At 35.7% G+C, this 19,575-nt stretch overlaps 2 protein-coding genes and 1 long non-coding RNA gene across 4 annotated transcripts; 1 reads left to right on the forward strand and 2 right to left on the reverse strand.

Annotated features, from left to right (window-relative positions):
• The first annotated feature begins 1,191 nt into the window (after positions 1 to 1,191).
• LOC100852587 (protein NOI4) lies at positions 1,192 to 4,716 on the forward strand. Its single transcript, XR_784654.3, has 3 exons — positions 1,192 to 1,323; positions 3,557 to 3,739; positions 4,327 to 4,716. It is a non-coding gene; the product is annotated as a protein NOI4 (long non-coding RNA).
• Positions 4,717 to 5,614: 898 nt separating this feature from the next.
• Positions 5,615 to 17,080, reverse strand: LOC100242996 (cellulose synthase-like protein E1). Its single transcript, XM_010646294.3, has 12 exons — positions 16,209 to 17,080; positions 15,624 to 15,942; positions 14,924 to 15,064; positions 14,633 to 14,764; positions 14,250 to 14,462; positions 13,941 to 14,162; positions 13,511 to 13,858; positions 12,895 to 13,407; positions 11,291 to 11,476; positions 6,972 to 7,158; positions 6,766 to 6,873; positions 5,615 to 5,882 (listed from the first exon to the last, which is right to left on the reverse strand). Exons 1-12 carry the CDS (start codon positions 16,472 to 16,474, stop codon positions 5,749 to 5,751), a joined length of 2,769 nt encoding a protein of 922 aa, XP_010644596.2. The 5' UTR covers positions 16,475 to 17,080; the 3' UTR covers positions 5,615 to 5,748.
• Positions 17,081 to 17,120: 40 nt separating this feature from the next.
• On the reverse strand, positions 17,121 to 18,556 carry LOC104877625 (cellulose synthase-like protein E6). Of its 2 annotated transcripts, XM_059735369.1 has the most exons (3): positions 18,327 to 18,556; positions 17,963 to 18,184; positions 17,121 to 17,755 (listed from the first exon to the last, which is right to left on the reverse strand). In XM_059735369.1, the coding sequence occupies exons 2-3, from the start codon at positions 18,182 to 18,184 to the stop codon at positions 17,201 to 17,203; spliced, it is 777 nt and encodes a 258-aa protein (XP_059591352.1). In that variant the 5' UTR covers positions 18,327 to 18,556; the 3' UTR covers positions 17,121 to 17,200. The 2 variants fall into 2 exon arrangements, with proteins under 2 accessions (XP_059591352.1, XP_059591350.1); XM_059735367.1 differs by lacking the exon at positions 18,327 to 18,556 and having other exon boundaries at positions 17,963 to 18,317.
• Positions 18,557 to 19,575: the final 1,019 nt, after the last annotated feature.

Here is a 19,575-nt window from a genome sequence, read left to right on the forward strand (position 1 = left end):
TATCATTTAGATCATTGAACATAAAAGATTTCTTTGATAACATCATTATTAATAAAGCATAATCATATCTACTTTAGGGGAGAATATACAATATCAATGTTCTTACATTATTTTGCTTTTGTTTTCATGTAGGGTTTATCTTATGAAGATTTATTCACAAAATTTTTAATAGATAATTCTAACTATTCAAGTTATTAAAAATATTGTATTTCCCTTTTTTCACAAAGACTTTGTTAGGAAGATCTAGTAAGGTTTTAATGAAATATAAGTAGAAATCTGTATTGTCGTCTATCGTATTAATTTTCAAATATATTTTAAGATATTTGGCCATTATATTAAAAATAATTATTATAAACATTGTAGTTGAAACCTAGACATAATTTTATTTTTTCTTAAATTCCTTTTTTTCTTTCTTTTATTTTTTATTAAAAAATTCTTATTCTATCAAACTTTTTGGAAGTGACTTCATTTAAAAAGTGGTTTTTATGTACTTTATTTGTAAAAAGCACCTCAAAGTGCTATTTGATTTTTTAAAACCATAAAGGGCTTGTTTGACATCTGTTTTGAAGAATAGTTTTTTTCTCTTGAGAATAGATTAAAAAAAATGAAAAAAATACATTTGATAATCAGAAATAGTTTTCTGTTCTTAAAAATAAAAAATAAGGTGTTTTTAGGGAATATCTTTTAGTTATTTTATATTATTTTCACTTGTTTTTTAAAGATTGTTTTAAAAAATAATTATATAAACATGTAAAATAATTAAAATAAAGCATTAGAAATAAAAAATAATTTTAAAATATATTTAAAAATATTAAAAATATGTTAAAAACATTTCATGTTCATATTTTTGTTTTATAAAATATTAGAGAATAGTTTTTAAAAATGGTTTTTCAAAATTATTTTAGAAAACAAATATCAATCAGGCCAAAATTTCCAAGGAAAAAAGGGAGAAGAAAAAATAAAGGCAATTGAAAGTGAACGGGGTTGGCTCACTCAACGGTAGTGTCACCGTTTCCGTTTCCGTTACCGTTACCGTCAGATGTAACGTCGTTTCAACGGTTGGCATCCCACAAAATCTACGTTCACATGGGATATATTCCCCCACTCCCACCTCCACCGTGAACTCGCAGCGCTGATTGGAGAATCCATGTGGGCCCCACACAGTAGTGAAATCTGACGGTGCAAGTTGCATGGCGGCGAGAAGGAGCGTTCTCTCTCTTCTCTCACTTGTTATTCTCTCTTCTCCTCTATTGACGTGTGAGTCATCTCTCTCTCTCCCTCTCTCCTTTTTCCCGGAAAATTCTCTCTCTAGAATTCATGTCGGTATGTTCTTTCTCTTTTTGCAACCCTAAATTGCTAACTTTTTCGTTTACTGAATTTGATCTATCAATCCCTTGTTTTATTTCTTTGATTTGATCTTTGCTTGATTATTTATTAGTTTCGCGTATTTGTGGAGGAAAGGATTAAATTTTTTGAATGGGGCTTGTTATTGGGATTGATTTTGAGCTGGGTTCTGCATATCTGTTGTTGAATCAGTTGTTTTTCCGAGTTTAATCCAAGTATTCGTTCTAAAGATTTAAGGTTTTCGGTCTCTTGAATTGGTTGAGCTGTGTGATTTTTGATGTGTTAGACGTTCTGGTTTTGTGAGTTTAGTCTACATGATTGTGTTGTACTCCTGAATTTGATAAATTTCCAGGTCTTTATATTGGGGAATTTTTCAATAGGCTTGATTTTTAAAATTGTGTTCCGTGGAATTAGCATTGTTCATCTTTGTTGTTAGGTTAGCAACTTTAATTGCTTGATGATCCCATGATTATTGAGTGCTGATCTTTGCTGCTACAATGATCAATGTGAATAGTGTTGTCTTGGGATGGTGCGCACAGTCATTGTTCTATGTTGATCCGGATTTTATTAGGCATATTCTCTCCACCACTAAGTCTGAGTAGGCAGTGGAAGTTGGGTAATCAGTACAAGCTCAGCCCATAGGTTTTTTAGATATATGGGCACCCTTATATATTGTTGATTTTGTTTTTTTGGGTGGTTGGGGGTGGTTTGAGTTTCCCTACTTTTTATTTTTATTTTATTTTTTATTTTATGACATAGGGTTATTCAAAATCTTGGGAGTTTGAATTGCAAAAACTTGGATTTGTATTGGACAAAGGATCTCCAAAATTCTGTACAAAAGTAAGGTTAAAGGGGTGCTGTCACAAAATTAGGAGAAAACATTTCTTCCTTAATTGCTTTTGGTTTGTTTTGGTTGGAGCTTCATTTATTATAATTTTAATGAACTTGGAGTTTCTCAACCTCTTTTGGACGATATTTAATATTTTAACATTAAGGCTTCCTTTAATGAACATTTAAGGGGATTCAAAGATATTGGTACATGATAATCATTATTCATTTCTTCTTTGCTATAGATTGTGCTAATCTATATGCTTGGTGAATTTGATGACTAAGGCTTCATCCTAAAGTGTGCACAATTTTTTTCTGATTTTGTCTGGATCAGAAAAATAAGTCATAATTCATTTTACTTTCTGTTTTTTAAAGTTCTCTGAGATTACCCTTTCACTATTGCTTAGTGATAACTTTTGGGATATCCTGAAGGTATTTTAACCTTGGAAAAAGACATGATATTTATGATATCCACCAAAAACATGAATTAATGATTCTGATTATCTAGTAGATTATATCTTTGCCTTTATGATCCTTATTGCTGATGGATAAGATGGTTCTGGACTTGATCATTTTTGTCTATTAATCTGACAAAGTGACTGATCTGAGGCTGCCGATTTCAGATTGTTATGTCTTTTGTTTATTGGGTATTTGCCTCATGGTATCCATCTATTTTTCTGTGGTCCAATGAGTCTCCTTTTCAGTAATAGCCTGCTCCATATAGACTTGTTTCATTAGAGCCTGTTTCAGACAGGCATAATTCAATCTCAACATTCCATTATCTTTCATGGATAGATTGGAAATACTATAAATTTATCCTGGAGTTCACATATTGCTGCCTTTTATATAGGAGAGATTTTTTTAAACCCATATTCTTCTATGTCATTGAGTTTTTACACTTTTGTGAATGTCCACAACATTTTATCAGATTATCAGCTACTCATGAAATGCTCAGTTTTATCATGTAAAAATTTGAGCAATAAGATCACTTGGAGCGATTTTGCTGATTGGTTAGGATCTCATTGAGAAAGAGAGAGTTGTTTTTATGTTCTTCTTATGTGGCTTTGCCTTTTTGTACCCATAGTATATGTCATGTGTACTCTAGTGTACTCATTGCTTTTGCCATATGTATACATCTTTTTTTACCTATATATAAAAGAAAAGGCCACTAGGCGTGAATTTAAATTATTTCTTCTTGTGAAGTCAGGTTGAGTTATTTCTTTAATCTATTGCTAATTTTCATGGTGAAAGTAGCATTGAGTTGGAAATTGAGTTTCAGGAACCTTGGGAATCCAAATATCTCAGCGATTAATTGAACTTGAAATAGCTCTTAAAATCGTTGTGGGATTTCTTTTATATTTTTTGTTTTTAAATTCTTCAACAGGACAACGGTAGACCACTGCCAAAATTTGGTGAATGGGATGTTAATGACCCTGCTTCTGCTGAAGGTTTTACTGTGATCTTTAATAAGGCTAGGGATGAGAAAAGAACTGGTGGCCAACCTGAGTCACCAGCAAATGTGGAAAATAATGTTAAGCAGGGAGTGGAGCCTAGCAAGCCTCAAACTGTAAGTTCTTTGATTAGTTGCTTAAATTTGGTGCTTATTGTTGTGAAAATAGTAGTATGAAAACAATTTAACTTCATCATCTAATTCTGCCTGGACTATCAGTTCAGGGATAATCCTTAAATGGAAAATAAACCAACTCATCCTAAATCACCATGTCTGTTTCAGTAGTTAGGTTCCGTAACTTGGAGAGGAAAATTCTAAAAGAAATGAAATATGGAAGATTTGGCTGTTCTATCTAATATACAGGTTGCCACTTTGGATGCCTCTATGATTGGATCATAAACTCCTTGGTCTATTTTGTCTTGTGAACTATCTGACCTTAGAGGCCACACTTCATTGACCATCAAAATAAATATGCACCAATTGAAATCACCTGCCAGGTGCAATTTATATGGCTGTTTTATGCATTGGTATGGATGTGGAAAATGTGAAGTTCTTATGCTATTATTCATCAATAATGGTAAATTACAGTCACCAGAGCACAAAAATTGTAGCAGAATTGAGGGGTGGGTAATCATTTCTGCTATTTTTTTTCTTTGCCAATGTATGTTTTTGTTTTCTAACATGAAAAATGCATTGATTTGCAGAAAAAATGGTTTTGTTGCTTGCAAGCCCCCCGTGCAGAATCTTGACAAGGCAAGTTGGCCTCCTGTCAAGAGTTTCAATACAAAAGGATGTTTATATGTAACAGGCCCCACCATATTTTCCTTAAGATCAGAATTGTAGAGCTTGAGAAGTGTCCTTATGGAATTCTTGTTGTGTGCTGTAGAACTGTGGTGTTGTGGGGAAAGAGTAAGAGTATGGATGAAAGAAGACAAACGATATATTGTATCAAATATGTACTGATTTGGTGGCTGTGATTAGAAGCTGAGCTATTTGTTTCTGTCTCTTTCTTCTCTCCTGCTATGAGCTGTAGAGAGATTGTTTGTGACAATTTTTTCCCCATTATTGTATTAGTGGAGTGCTTTTGGCTTTCCCATGTGTTCTCTCATCTTTGCAGCCCTCCACATTGCCTGCCAAGAGCCATCCTCCTACCACTGCTCTTGCACAGCCTCCATTGAGCTAAGTAACAGACAAAACCCAGTTGAGCTAATGTTGTATTCTATAAGACCCAAGTCTTTAACAGCCATCCCACTGTCCCAAAAAAATGCTTTCTAATGTCATTAGCCTCAACACAATTAGACCTTGGAGTCGAGATCACCATATGGGGCATCTGTCTGGCACATTTTTTAACCATAAGGTCAGCCGGGTCGGGAGTCTTAAATACCATGTTGCCCTCACCTCATTTTGGCAGGAGTTCCTTGGAGCTAATATATAGTTCTATCTAATATACAGGCTGCCACTTTGGATGCCTCTATGATTGGATCATAAACTCCTTGGTTTATTTTGTCTTGTGGACATATCTGACCTTAGAGGCCACACTTAACCGACCTTCAAAAAACTATGTACCAATTGAAATGGGACGCAAGGAAAAGTTTCCACTCATTAAACCTTTTTGGACATGGCTATCCTTGGAGCTAAACAGCATCGAATATCAGAGGTCTCAACAACCATGATACAGACAGCAATTAGCCATGATACAAATAGCAATTCTTCCCATTTTTCCAAAATTCCTGAGAACAATTTAAAATGGGAACCAAGGTACCATCTCCAGTCATAACAGACTTGTATGGTGAGAACATGCAGGAAACCACCTTGATGGCTACTGTATGGTTTTTGCCTTTTCCCTCAAGAGGACTTCCAACTTTAACATTTTGTTATGGAAAAGATATAAGCCAAAATTTTGCTGCCATGACTTCAATAACGTGTGATGTGTAATATGGGGGGCTATCAATATGAGAAGCCAAGCCGCAGCAACCACAATCATGGGCAAAGTTACTCAAGCAACTATAAAAACCATTATCATTCAACCATCAAATAGGCAAATAGTATCCAAGGCAAGAGCCTAAAATTGCATTTTTGGGCACCAAAATTCTACAATCTATAAATATTCTATGGCAGCACTGAACCTAAACTCTAGATGTTCCAAGCTTCCGTTCAAACAGACGTCGTAGAAGGTAGACTTGAAGGATACTAGCCCCAATAAGTGCTGCTGATTCATAGAAGGCTTTGTAAACTGCTCTCCGGTTCATTGCATCATTTACTGCAAAACAGTTGGAAGAGTGTCATTAACTTTCAAAATGGTCTGGTTTGGACAAATTCTTTAGGTTGATGGCACAAACAAATTTCATGAACAGTATCTGCGACTAAAATAAACTAAGAAAAAACTTGTACTAGGTTTCTTTAGTGATTTTCTCAAGCTGTTAAGTTAAATTTCAGCACAGCTTATTTACAGTAAATTTAATCTCAGTTTCTCCCATGTTGGAACAAAGCTTTGCACTTGCTGAGCTAGTGTCCCTTTGAAAGTTTTGCTTAGGTGGATTTTTTATTTAAATAATATTATTTTTTAAAAACAGCACTTTAGAGAATATTTTGCAAATATTCAAAACCTTTTAAATTGTCTTAAAAAAAAGGATTTTATATATAGAAATTGTCTTTTCAAAAAATGATTTACATGAAAAAAACAATTTTTGATAATTGATACTCCATCTTCCATCTTTTATTTTGATCCTATTTCAGGTAAAATTGTCTTTTCAAAATAGAATTTTAGTATGAGCAGACTTTAAAAATTTGCATTTTTCAAAAGACAATTTTGGAAATAGATTCATAACAAAAGAGACATGTTTGTGCAAAAAAACCCTGCCTAGGCCCTGGAGAATACCAGTCAGCTCATGTGTAGACTGCAACTCCAAATGATTTGTTCAAAAGATTTTCATATCTGAGATAACTAAGACTAGCACATATTTTTCTGTTTGTATTGCCCTCAAAAGATCTCATCTAAAAGTTTGTTGAAGGGAAAAGGCATCACCCACGAAAGGAGGGAAGTGGATTGTTGGAATTGGGAGCATTACAACTGGACCATGCTTCCCTCAGTTAAAAGTAATATCATATTAAAGCATATAACGTTATAGCAGACTTAGTAGTACCTCTAGCCTGGCGTTCAGTCTGAGCCTCAAGCCAATGCTGTTCAAACTGAATGTTGTAAAGTGCTTCCTCTAATTTTGATATCTGTTCTAATAAAGGATTAAAATGCTCTGCGGATATGCACAACAGTTATATGAAGTCAACCTCCAATATTTCTCAAGGGCTAAGCAAGGAACAGCGAGATAAAGAACACTAAAGCATCACTCACCATCTTTTGCATGCTGATCATAGTATGCAAAATGACCAGTATATACGTCGAAGTCTATGGTTTCATGATAAGGAGACTTGTTAGTAAAGCAGAACCGATGAAGTCCTTTTTCATGAGCCATGAACTCAAACTTCTCACTTGTCTTGTCACGGTAATCTTGAATTTGATTACCAGAAGGTCCCTTCACCTGATGATTAAAAAAATTTGCAAAATAAATGGTACCTTTTACTGGGAAGACAAAGAAGCATTGAAAAAAGACATGAGGACAGGTTAACATGCTATCTAGAAAACCTCTCTCTCTCTTTCTCTCTCTATTCCCTTTTTGTTTAGTTATCAGAAGAAAACTCTGTATGGGACAGATGCAGAAAACTACTCTTTTCAACTATTATGAATAAAATAAAGAAGCTAAATGAACGTTTTTCCTTCCCCTTGCAGACTTATTTGCTTTTCTACTAAGCTTTTCAACGAATAATTTACATAATGAAGGAAAATAATTATCTATCAAAAATCTGAATAAGGAAACAAATAAAGAACTCAAAGGGCAATGCTAATGAAAACAGCTCAAAAATGCATATTTTTTAGAAGGTTTACCATGCTTTTAAGTCCACAATTGAGTTATTATCATAGCAGTTATATCAAGTTCATAGCTAAGCTTTAGTTTTCTACTAATATTGTTTTTTTTAGTGATTTCTGTGTAGGTTTAGCTTCATTTAGCGTAAATAAGGATAAAGAAACCATGGAGGGCTCAGTGAACTTTTGGAGCTTATTTGCGAGGCCACAATCACTAAAAGTTGAATAAAGGGATCAAAAGGTGAATGGAGTTGAAAGGTTATGAAAAAGTGTATGACCAACTTCATTTTGCACGGCGAAATTGCAAGGTGAACAGTGTCTCTGCATGGGGGATACAGTTGCAGGGAGTTTTCAAAATGAGGATACAATTTGCATGTGCATGTGAAAGCATGTTTGGCTCAAACTCCAAGAAATCCAGTTGGTGAAGGTTCCAAAGCAGCCAATAAGCCTAAGTCATGTATCCCTATTCATGGAAGACTATAAATATTTGTAATTTTTATTTGAAATTTTTTTTTGGGAATTCTCTAGTTAATCTCTACATTTTTATTTCAGCATTTATAGATTAGTTTCTAAGGACTTGTTTGTGCATGGGGGATACAGTTGCAGGGAGTTTTCAGAGTGAGGATACAATTTGCATGTGCATGTGAAAGCATGTTTGGCTCAAACTCCAAGAAATCCAGTTGGTGAAGGTTCCAAAGCGGCCAATAAGCCTAAGTCATGTATCCCTATTCATGGAAGACTATAAATATTTGTAATTTTTATTTGAAATTTTTTTTGGGAATTCTCTAGTTAATCTCTACATTTTTATTTCAGCATTTATAGATTAGTTTCTAAGGACTTGTTTGGCAACTGTTCTCAAAAACATATTTTTGTTCTTTAAAACAAAAAACAGTTTTCTAACTTTGAAAATATGTTTGACAAACTTTTGACGGAAAAAAGTTTTTTGAAAATTTGTTCTAAAAATAAGTTGTTTTCTAGAACACATTTGAGGTGTTTTCAATGGTTTTTTTATTGAGTGTTTTGAGTAACAATTAAAAATATAGAGAATAATATGAGAACTTTTGAAATGTATACAAGTATAAAGTATTTCCACGGAGAATAAGTTGAGAAAAGAGTTTTTCATATTTGAGTTTCTAAACATAATTTCTTCTGAAAATAATTGAAAATTGTTAAAAATATGAAGAATAATTTGAGAACTTTTGAATTGTATATAAGTATAAAGTATTTCCATGGGGAATAAGTTGAGAAAACAAATTTTCATATTTCAGTTTCTAAACAATTTTTTTTTTGAAAATAATTGAAAATTGTTTTTACAAACTATTCTCAAAAATTGTTTTTTGAGATCTATTTTTGAAAATGTTGTTAAACAAGCCCTAGGTTTTCTACTCTTCATCTTTTCTCTTTTATTCTCCTTCCTTTTCCATCAAACCAAATATGAGTTTTGGAGTAGACACTGTATTTCTGGAGAAAGATTGAGATAGTACACAAGGATCATGGTTTGATTTGGCTCAATTATGGTAATTATTATAATTTTTTTTTGATAGGTCAATTTTTCTCCCCATTGGGACTTGAACTTGGAACCTCCCACAAAGCCCTCCCCATCCCTTTACCACTTGAGCCAAGCCTCAAGGGCAGCTCAATTATGGTAATTATAGTTGAATGAAATTATATATATTGGTATGATGACTAACTAGTTGGTTCAAGGAATACTTGTTTCACTCACTGATATCAATTTAGAGTTGTCATAAGTGGTATTACTTGTTGATTTGAGATGAAATCAAACTTATTGATTTCGAAGATTGAAACTCAACTTTGATTGATTTGTAATATGATTTTACCGAAAGATCATATATGAATGATTGCTCGAGTTAGAGTTTCTCATCACACTTGATGAAAAAATTACTTTTTAAAAAGTCAATGATCACCATGATACTTGTCTGTTGGATTAAACCTGAATATGGAATCTTTTAATTCTGAGAACTGAATCTCTATTTTCTTTACACTAGTGTTCATTTTCCTTCTATTTTTGTACCAACCAAACATTCTAATTCTCCTATTGGATCACATTCTTCTCAACCCCTCCATACTTTGATTCTCAATACCTGTTTTTCCATGGGATCAACCTGAATCTCTATACTACAATTTAACCTATTTCTTGCTAGCTCGAATTAGAGATTGGCAAAAAGTAAAGTTTTAAAAGGCGTAAGGCACACCTAAGGCGCAAAAGTCTCCTATAGCTTAAGCGCAAGGCGCAACATAAGGCGCATACTTGAGTGAAGTGAAATGCAACCTAGGATACACATCAATTTTGTAAAATATGATTCAAAATTGAATCTGATCAATAAAAAATTTAAGATTCAAAACATTTGAAAGAAGCATTCAATAAAAAAAGTTATGAAATTATATAAATTTCTGTATATAATTAGAAATTTAAAAAATAGAAGTGTTTAAAAAGGAAGGGTAAAGCTGACAAGGCACGCCTTTTCAATAAGGCACATATCTGGGCAAGCAAGGCGCTATAACTAAGGAGTGGTGGTGCCTTGAGCCTTAGCACCTATGGCAACAAGATGTTCATTGACTGACTAGACAGTTGTGACAACTTTGAGTATATAACAAAGATCTGAATAAAAAAGAAAATAAAAGACTGAAAGGAATATTCTTAAGTGACTCTACAGTTATGCTAACTAAACAGTTGGGACAACTTTAGTTATTCTACTTCAATAAAGTTATCAAGCAAGGTGCTGGGGAAACCTTTGCTTGTGTTGCAAAGCAAACCACCACTTAATTAGCACTTTTTCCAACAAGACCTCAAAACTGCGGGTACATTATTATAATGGATGATTTAATCTCCAATAGTTAATCCTTTCAAGGAAAACTCATGTCACCCCTCCTATGCAATTAGATCTCTATTTCATGTACAGAATGAAATACTTCAGGAGTTCCATCATTTCCACTTCATCAGTCCCTAGTTCCACATGATTGGAAAACATATAAAAAGAAAAAAAAAGAAAAAGAAAAAACAATACAAGCCCTCTTCCTAAGATCTATTTGCTTTCTAGAACTTCTGCAAGTATGAATAGCTGACCTTATTGCTTAATGTATAGTCATACTGGAAATACCACTACCAAAACCATACAAATCCCAATAAACATTACAAACCACTATAATAAACTTCCCTTGGGTTCAAGTTTGATCATTATGCTCCAAAAAGATCATATGTTTACAAAGTAAAATTGAGATAGCACAGGATACATCCCAATGCTTAATGATCAAATGACGGGTTGTATCCAGTCATTTGCAGACTGAAAAAAAAAATAAATAAATAAATTCAAGGCATCACAAGAGTATGAAGAAGTGTAGAGCTAAAAATAGAAAATCAAAAGTATATAAGCTTAACTTGTGATGCTAGTGACTACTTCCATAATTGATCAGTAGCCGATAAGCTTGCACCTAATGCTCTAAAACAATTTCTGAAGTTTATTTTTCCTTAAGTTGATCGTAGATTAATTTGGGACCCACAGTATGAAAGTCGGATGCAATGCAACACAATAAGCATCAAAAATTTATATTTCCAAATACAGTTATAATATGATTTCTTTAAGAGCAAGAAACCTCACAAAAATCAGTTATCATGCCACCCAATTGACAGAGAAAACATTACCAGCATAGCAGAGAAAAAAATATCAAACAATTAAAATTGGAGAATTCAACAGAATCTGAAAACTCATATGAAGAAAAGTAGGACTTACAACAAGATCAACACCATCTTTATTATAATGCCATGAAGCATCAACCTTAATCACCACAAATGATGCGTGAATTGTATCCCCTTCATATTCAACATTATGGGAGAAGCATTCTTCTCTATCAATCACAAACCTAATCCCACATACCGCTTGTACAGACAAAAGCACCAAAATCACAATGAACCCGAACTCAGGCGCCCAAATTTTCATCTGTACATGGGAATCAATTTGGAACTTTTCATGAATCCAATACAAAAAAAAAAAAACCTAGTAAAATCAAATAAAATAAACCATAATTCTACAAAAGATCATTAATTAATGTCATAGAATCAAAGTCTCTGCGGAAAATGAACACCTTTATATTTTCCCCCAAATCCAACTCAAAAAACGAGAATAAAATTTTCCCTAATCACCCTTGAACAAAACAAATGTCCGCAGGACCTATTTTCCTCGGAAACAAACAGAGAAAACTTTCTGACAAGATATTAAAACTCAGGTGTAAAGGGAGCACCTTGTTTATTTTCCCCAAACCAAACGGGGAATTGGGAATATGCAGGAACCGTTCTCCTCAATCAAACTGAAAAAACCAAATACAAAATAAAAAGGAACGAAATTTCCCTAAAGTTTCAACCTTGAACAATAAATTTTCCCCAGAAAAGTATTTTCCTTGGAAACAAACAGAGCATAAAATCGAAAGAAGCAAAGAATTGTGGAAAAGAAGAAGATGGGAAATAGAGACAGAAGGAAATTGAATTCATTTTTATTTTACCTCCGAAGATATTCCCGAGGAGGAAATGTCCGTTTTGTTTGACTCTCGAGGTCTAGCTTTGCTGTCGGGGAAGGAGGGTTTTACACCTTATAAGTCCGACTGACTGACTTTTCTTGTGGGCCTCGACCATGATATGGCCCACAGAGATTGGTGGATTCTCATGGGCTTTTTCATGGGCCTTGTGGCCCATTTCGAGTTCAATAGCTATTCCGAATTAATTACATAATAAATTTGATTCATACTCTCATTTTTAATGAATAATCCAAACATGCCACAATAAATCCAACTTGGAATCATTTTCATTACTTATTCCAAATTCAATACATTATTTTTATATTTTATTTCAAACTCATTTAATTTACGTAACCATTCTTTATAAAAATTAAATAATTTAAAAATATATTTATTTCTTTTACTAATTTTAATTATATTTTTAATAATTTCAATTATGTTTAACTTTGTTTCGTATTTTTCATAATAAAACCAAGAATAAAAAAAATCGTTTTCCTGAAATTTTTTTTTTTTCGGAACCAAACATAGTTTAAAAAGTATAAAGATTTTTATCAAATAAATTTTTTTATGAAAAATAAGAAATAATTCATGAAACTCTTTTAGATATTTTATAGAGATTTTAAACAATAATAAATAAATAAATAGATAAATAAAAATCTTCATTTAAATGGACAAGTACAAAACAAGTATACATTCATGAGAAAATGAAATAAATTTCTTGAAATACATTGTTCCATGATCTTGCATTATATCCTACAGCCAGAAAGAGACGTACTGAACTTTATGATAAAAGAAAGGGGAAGTATGTGGAACAGGCACAAGCAACTAAGGCCAGAAGAACTGATTTAACAGTGAGTGACCATGGCATCTTGCCATTATCCTTCCTCAGGAAGAGGCCTTGGTACAGAGGCCCGTTGATGAGAAGCAGAACCACAGCTAGCAGAATCTGCAGAGCCATTGTTTTGTAGACCTCCATATCCAAGCCCACCTTCTTCACCACCCCAACAACACAAAACAGATTGAGCATTGCTAGTGTTGCTAAGATGGTGAACATGGGGGAAGACCCTCCAAACTCCATCATCTCTCCCTCATATCGCTGGGACACATCTTCATCAGCAACTTTGGCTGTCAGTATAAACGATGTTTCAGAGAATCCCAGTAGCCTCAGAATGGTGTCCATGAAGGCGAAGAGGTAGGAGGTTGTTCTCTTAAAGAGCCAGATTCTCTGGTCATTCCACCACCCCAAGAGTGTGCCTCCAGACCAGAGGAACTCAGCCAAGCTGCCACTGTACTTGGCCAATATCACGTATGCAAATGGTAGGAACCATGGGCTTGAGACCTGAACACGTAAAACCCAATTCAGATTGTCTCAATTTGCTTCACAGAGGGCCCAGAAGTGTCAAAATTGGGGTGAAAATATGAAGAAAATGGTGAGAATTTACCTGTGGAAACAAGGGAATGCCATGGAGAAGATAAAGGGAAGGGACTATACAATAGGACAGTGTTGCCAAGGAGTTGAGAGGCCAGAGGCAGTAGGTGCAATAACCCAGTATAAGGCCTGGGCTAATTCTTCCTAGTCCATACCATGCAGGACTGTACTTGGAAAGCAGAATCTGTAGATCACCTTCAGACCATCTCTTGTGCTGCACAAGAGTCTGCTCCAGTGTCGTGGGAGCAACCCCAAGGAAAGCCTTCTGGGCAGGGTTGAGATACACTGATTTCCATCCTAGGCATTGAATGGACAGCCCTGTTATCACATCTTCAACTGGGCACCCATACTTCAACCCCATCTGCAGAAACAGAAATTTAAACAGTTCAGTATGAGAATGATTCGCATGGTTTGATATGAGGGAGAGATAGAGAGAACTAGACCTCATTTCCCCATTGTGTATCTCCTTCATATCTGCAGCTTGCTAGATTCTTTAGACTTTCTTGTAACTCATGTGCACTTTCTTCTGTCTTTATGCTTTCTCTCTTCCATTCATTCCTATAGTCCTTGCTGAACTTCCTCCCACATAGAGTATCCCTTCTATGAAAGCAGCCAGTTCCAATATACATAGGACCTCCATAGCCATCCAAACCATGAAATTCCACCTTCATAATCAACCATTCCAACCAAATAAGGATAAGAAAATAAGAACATGTCCCAAAGAGTTTTCACTTCCATGTGTGTCTACTCACCTCGCTAATAACTCTTAATGAGCTACTATATAATTCGTTCTTAGTGATGTTTTGGAAGTTCTGTGGATATTGCACAAAAGCAATCTCTTGACCCTTCTCTTCATCCATGAAGAAGCAAAGAGCATCCCGGATGGAATGTGAATTGTTCGAGTACATATCGCAGTCTACGTTGAGAATGATGGCTCCATTGCTAATTTTTGATGACACCCTTATCTGCAATATTGATCCAGGAATGGAATCACAAAAAACTAGCAGTGGAGTACTTATAAACAGGACAAGAAGACTTGAGTTTGGTCACATTTGGGACTAAATTCACAAGCAAAAATTACTACAAATTAACTTTACATATGCATATTTCTATGCATATATGGTTGTAATGTTACCAATGCATTCATAGCTCCAGCCTTGAAGTTGTGGGGATGTTTGGGTCTCTTTTCACGAGCCAAGTATACCAGAGTTGGCAATTTGCTCCCTTCAACATCCATGGCATTTGGGTCTCTCCCATCAATTAGTATCTGGCAAAAAACATAGAGCACCTTAGAACAAGGTTGAATGCTTGAATATGCTTGTTTATTCATGGAGCTAATATATTTGGGGAAAGTAAGCCTTTAGTTCAGCTAGTCCAGATATATATATACATATAGTCTTAATTAAAGTCTGTCTAGGTGAAGTACTTGAAGGATGGTATCATGGTCATGCCGAGAAGAAAATGAATCCCACTGAGAAAATCCTTTCTGCTCCATGAGTACTTCTTCAGGAATTCGACCTAGCTTGGTAGCAGTTTCAATTCTGTCCTTCATCTCTTCATACAATTTCTGTAAGCATGAATAAGAATACGTGTTTAGGAGAGTCTCATTTCAAATGGGGATGTGACACAACTAATTCAGATTATCATGTTTATAGTCAAATAGCATTGATGTATCACGTGGGGAATGAAAATATGGCCAGTCTAGGTCACTGTATACACACATATATAGGCCATAATAACACATTACAACCACATTTAGTAAGTTGTACTATTGCACATTAATTTGAATAATTAGTCCAAGACTTATTTTTTTAATAATGCATAAGCTTTCAAAGATTGTCGCATTCAAAAAAGGAAGATGACTAAATGAGCACTGAAACTAATATCTAAAAGAAGATAAGCCTTGGATTTCAACCATGTGGGGTGGTCCTCCCACTCAAATTCAGAAGATAATTCAGAGGATGAGTAAAACCCCACACTCTACTAATGGAAGGCAGGAAGTCAAAAGTAACCTGATTACATATCAATTGACCAGGTTCATGCAGATGTTAACAAATGGGCAGCACATTACCCCACTTCTTATTTTAGAATGTGGACAAAAAGACTCTCCAACAGCTCAATCATACCTGGATAAGCTCCAATTCTTTAGCCTGATCAGCATCATGTAGGTGAGATGTCAAGGAAAAATAGACTGCAGGCGACCTTGGCTCGATTTTGAACTTCTTGCAGTAAGGTATCCAGTGCTTGGAGAAATGGGAAGCCTCTAACAGAGCATAGAATGTTAACTCTGAACCAGCATCATCAGATAGGTATACACCAAGTTTTTCCTGCGGATAATCGTACGCCATGACTGATAAAACAGTGTTGACCACCATTATTGGTGGCTCTATCACAGGGTCTGCCGTGCACACAAATATATCAACAGCTGGGAGGTCTTTTTCATACCTGCAGTTTAGCAATAAATCTTGGAGATGAAAACATATGCAGACGTGAAAAAATGTATATCATTTTAGGATTCCCATCTTAATTAGTATTAGGAAGATCATTGTGTACCTAATCCATAACTTGTCTAACAATTGTATTGATGAATTTGGCATTTTTCATGAGCACAATAACCTCTTAACAAAAGTTGGTCAGAACAAGAAATGTTTGGTCCAGATGGGGTGCACCAGAGTGTGTGAGAAAGAGGGAGTGCAGGGAGAGGGATGAACCTTTGTGAGAGCCTGTCCTTGAAAGTGGATCGATAGATGGGGTTCCAGCGAGAAGCTTGAGTGACAAGCCAGTAAAGGCCAAACCAAAGCTCAGCCAAAAGCAATCCAATCCAACCCCATCTTCCATCTTCCGTAGGGATGTGAATGACCCTGTAAGCCCAAATCAAGCATATCCCCAAAAACATGGATGCTGCAAACATCCTGTATAGGAATCTTCCCTTAGCTCTCCTTGTTTCAAATAGTGGAGCATACCCTTCACTCCCCATCTCTCTCTCTCTCTCTCTCTTTCTCTCACTCTTACATACAGAGAGAACAGTTATGTGTGTATAGAATATTAAAGCACCCAAGTTTATATAAATTGGGAGCCTCTCTCTATCAAAACTTGAAGTACAGATTGTGAAGGCACTTGTCTATATATAGCATAAGGGTCTTCGACATTTTCCGGGCTGCTTCAAATTTTAAGAAGAAACTGTTGTGTGGTCAATGAAAACAGCCTAAGAAACAAACGAGCTTAAAATATAGGAGGAAACACAATATCCATAGAGACAGAAGTAGACAATCCCTCAGGTTGATTGTTTTGAGAAATGAAAATTGGAGACCAATTCCGTCTTGAAATCCCTCAATTTTAGAAGATCTTCAGCCCTTTGTGTGATCAACTTAACATCATGCATATGTGTATAGCACAAGAATATAGAACCTCCAAAAAGAGTTTAGGAGGAGGAGGTGCTGCATCGGAGAAATACTAACTCCACACGATTCTCTCCTCCTTCTCTCCATGTGTAAAGGCACAAACTTACCAGAATCCCACCCTTTTTGTAGTTTTCAACTCTGAAAATCATCATCTTTTCCTTTTCGGCCGACTATAAAAATAGTTGGCGGGTTATGATATTGGACCTAGTCTCTTTGTAGTGTTCCCAAGGTCATAATGTTTTGAGCATACCATAAAAAAATATAAAACATCACACCTTTGAAATTTACATGCCGATGAGTGCTTAATTGTAAAGCAAATAGGGCATTAGACATGCCAGCGAAGCTACAATAATTGACTTGAACATAACAGAGGATGGGATTTGGCCCTCATCGTTGCGGACAAAGAGGGCTTCGTACACAGGCACATGGAGCATAACTGTTACCCCACAAAGAATAACATGTGGGATCAAGCCTGCAGCAGCCCTGAATTCGATATCGAAAATGACTTTCTTGATTCCCCCAACTGAACTGAAAAGGTTCAGCGGGGCTAATGTTGACATGATAGTAAACATGAGAGATGAGCTTCCAAATTCAATGATTTCATGTTGGTACCTCTTCAACACATCCTCATCAGCCACCTTGGCTGTAATGACAAATGTTGTTTCAGAAAGTCCAAATAGCATTATGAGGTTGTCTATGAAGGCAAACAGGTATGAAGTTGCTGATCGCATCATCCACATTCGTTCGAAGTTCCACAAAGTCTTGAATGTTTCTCCACAGCTCACTGTCTCAAGTATGCTGTAAGCATTCTTGGCTACAAAAACATAAGCAAATGGCAAGAACCATAGGCTTGAAACCTGAGACATAAATAAAAGCCATTAACTCAATAGTTTGCAAGCTAGAATTGTTAAACCCTTTGAGAAAAGAGGGTGAGGTATCTCTGGGAATAAGGCAATGCCATGAAGCAAGAACAGGGGAGGAACGATCATATAATAGAGCATCGGCAAGGAGGTAGGAGCCCATACGAGATAGACACAGTAACCCAACCGAGCACCCAGTTTTACCTTCCCATAACCATATAATGAGGGGCAGTACTTGGAGAGCAATATCTGAAACAGACCTTCAGACCACCTCTTGTCCTGAATAAGACTTTGATCTAATGTTGTTGGAGCAACACCCAAGAAAGTACTTTTATGGGGACTAAAGTAAACTGGTTTCCAACCCCTACATATGATTGCCAAGCCAGTGATGATATCTTCCACTGCACACCCATAGATCAAGCCCATCTGCAAATTCGTAGAAGCGGTCATCACATAACCAAAATTGCATACTTGTTCGTGTGTGTGTGCCTTTGAGAGGAAGAGGGAGAGGGAGAGGGAGAGAGGGAGAGGGGGAGAGGGGGAGAGGGGGAGAGAGGGAGAGAGAGACCTATTCTAACTAATGCTCTTCCTAGAATAAGATTTGAGTTTCTATGAGAAAGACTTGAAAGTAAGTAAGCAACCAGTTCCATTCCAAGTGACATGGCTTTTCACTATTCCTTTCCAGAGAAGGTTGCTCGGAGTTTGTAGCTCCTAAGTCAATGAGCAGTGTTGAGAGTTATGCCTTAGTATCTGCTGAAAGAAAGGCTGCAATCATCAACCACATGCAATTGAAGTCAGCGAGATTACTAGAGTGCTGATGCTATTTTTATGTTTTTAAGTCCAATTCTGATGCTATTTTGTAGGAGGTAGTTGTTTGTTCAACAAGTAGCTTGATTTGCTGTTTTTTTGAGGTCATATCTGTTACAATATCGTGTATAAATTCAGCCTTATGATCCAATAAAAATATAGAGCAGTAGCAGCACAACTCTGTTCTCAGTTGCTTGGTGTCTTAACCTGCCTTGCTACCAACAAAATCCAATAAAATCCGAACCAAAGCTCAACCATGAACAATCCAATCCAAGCCCATCTGTCATGTTCTTCTGCACTTGGTATATGCTTTAGTCTATACACCAAAATCAAACATATTCCCAAAAAGATTGTGGAAGCTAAAACCTTAGATGCAACTCTACCCTTTACTTGTTTTGTCTCAAACAGTGGCTGCATTGGCTTACTGCCTTCCGCACCATACCCACCCATCTCTCTGTAGTTGTGTCTATACACAATGGTGACAAATACAGTAGAGGATATTTATAAGCAAAAAATATAAAAAAAAATGAATATGGCGAGTCAAGGTCTCTCACACCGCCCACATTGAGCAAGATGTTGTAGCAGATTGATCATTTGAGTAATTAATTCCATTAACTATAATTTCTTGGCAATGGTTACATTTTTTAACACAATCTATGGTGTCATACGTGCAGTCCAGTCCAAACTGTACATGTGGAGTTGTTGATTTTTGTACTATTATTCTATTAAAATAAATGCTTTATAAATTTTCATAAGGTCCCATGTGCTTCATGCTGCTCCGGTCCAAAAGACCCTTACAACTTTCAAAGAAGATGAGCTTTAAAACTAATATGCCTCGGGGTTCAACCACATGAACACTCCAATTGAGAAGATAATGCAGCAATTAACTTCATTTCAACAAAATAATAGAGCCCTATCCATGCCGCAACTCTTGTGGGAAAGCTAGGAGTCACCCAACAACACAAAGCTAGCCTGGTTGTATTTTAGTTTTTCACAAGAGGGAGTGGGTA

This window comes from Vitis vinifera, chromosome 19, assembly GCF_030704535.1.
Source record: "Vitis vinifera cultivar Pinot Noir 40024 chromosome 19, ASM3070453v1".
Taxonomy (NCBI): Eukaryota; Viridiplantae; Streptophyta; class Magnoliopsida; order Vitales; family Vitaceae; genus Vitis; species Vitis vinifera.

Bases quoted from the DNA above. Each gene is read 5' to 3' on its own strand.
- LOC104877625 (XM_059735367.1), bottom strand. From the start codon at position 18,208: ATGACCGCTTCTACGAATTTGCAGATGGGCTTGATCTATGGGTGTGCA. The intron at 17,756-17,962 runs GTAAAACTGGGT...TTTATGTCTCAG, and splicing joins CATTATATGGTTATGGGAAG to GTTTCAAGCCTATGGTTCTT.
- LOC100242996 (XM_010646294.3), bottom strand. From the start codon at position 16,474: ATGGGGAGTGAAGGGTATGCTCCACTATTTGAAACAAGGAGAGCTAAG. The intron at 11,477-12,894 runs GTTGCTTGTGCC...TGGGCGCCTGAG, and splicing joins AATCAGTTCTTCTGGCCTTA to TTCGGGTTCATTGTGATTTT. The intron at 5,883-6,765 runs GTACTACTAAGT...ACTGTTTTGCAG, and splicing joins GACTGAACGCCAGGCTAGAG to TAAATGATGCAATGAACCGG.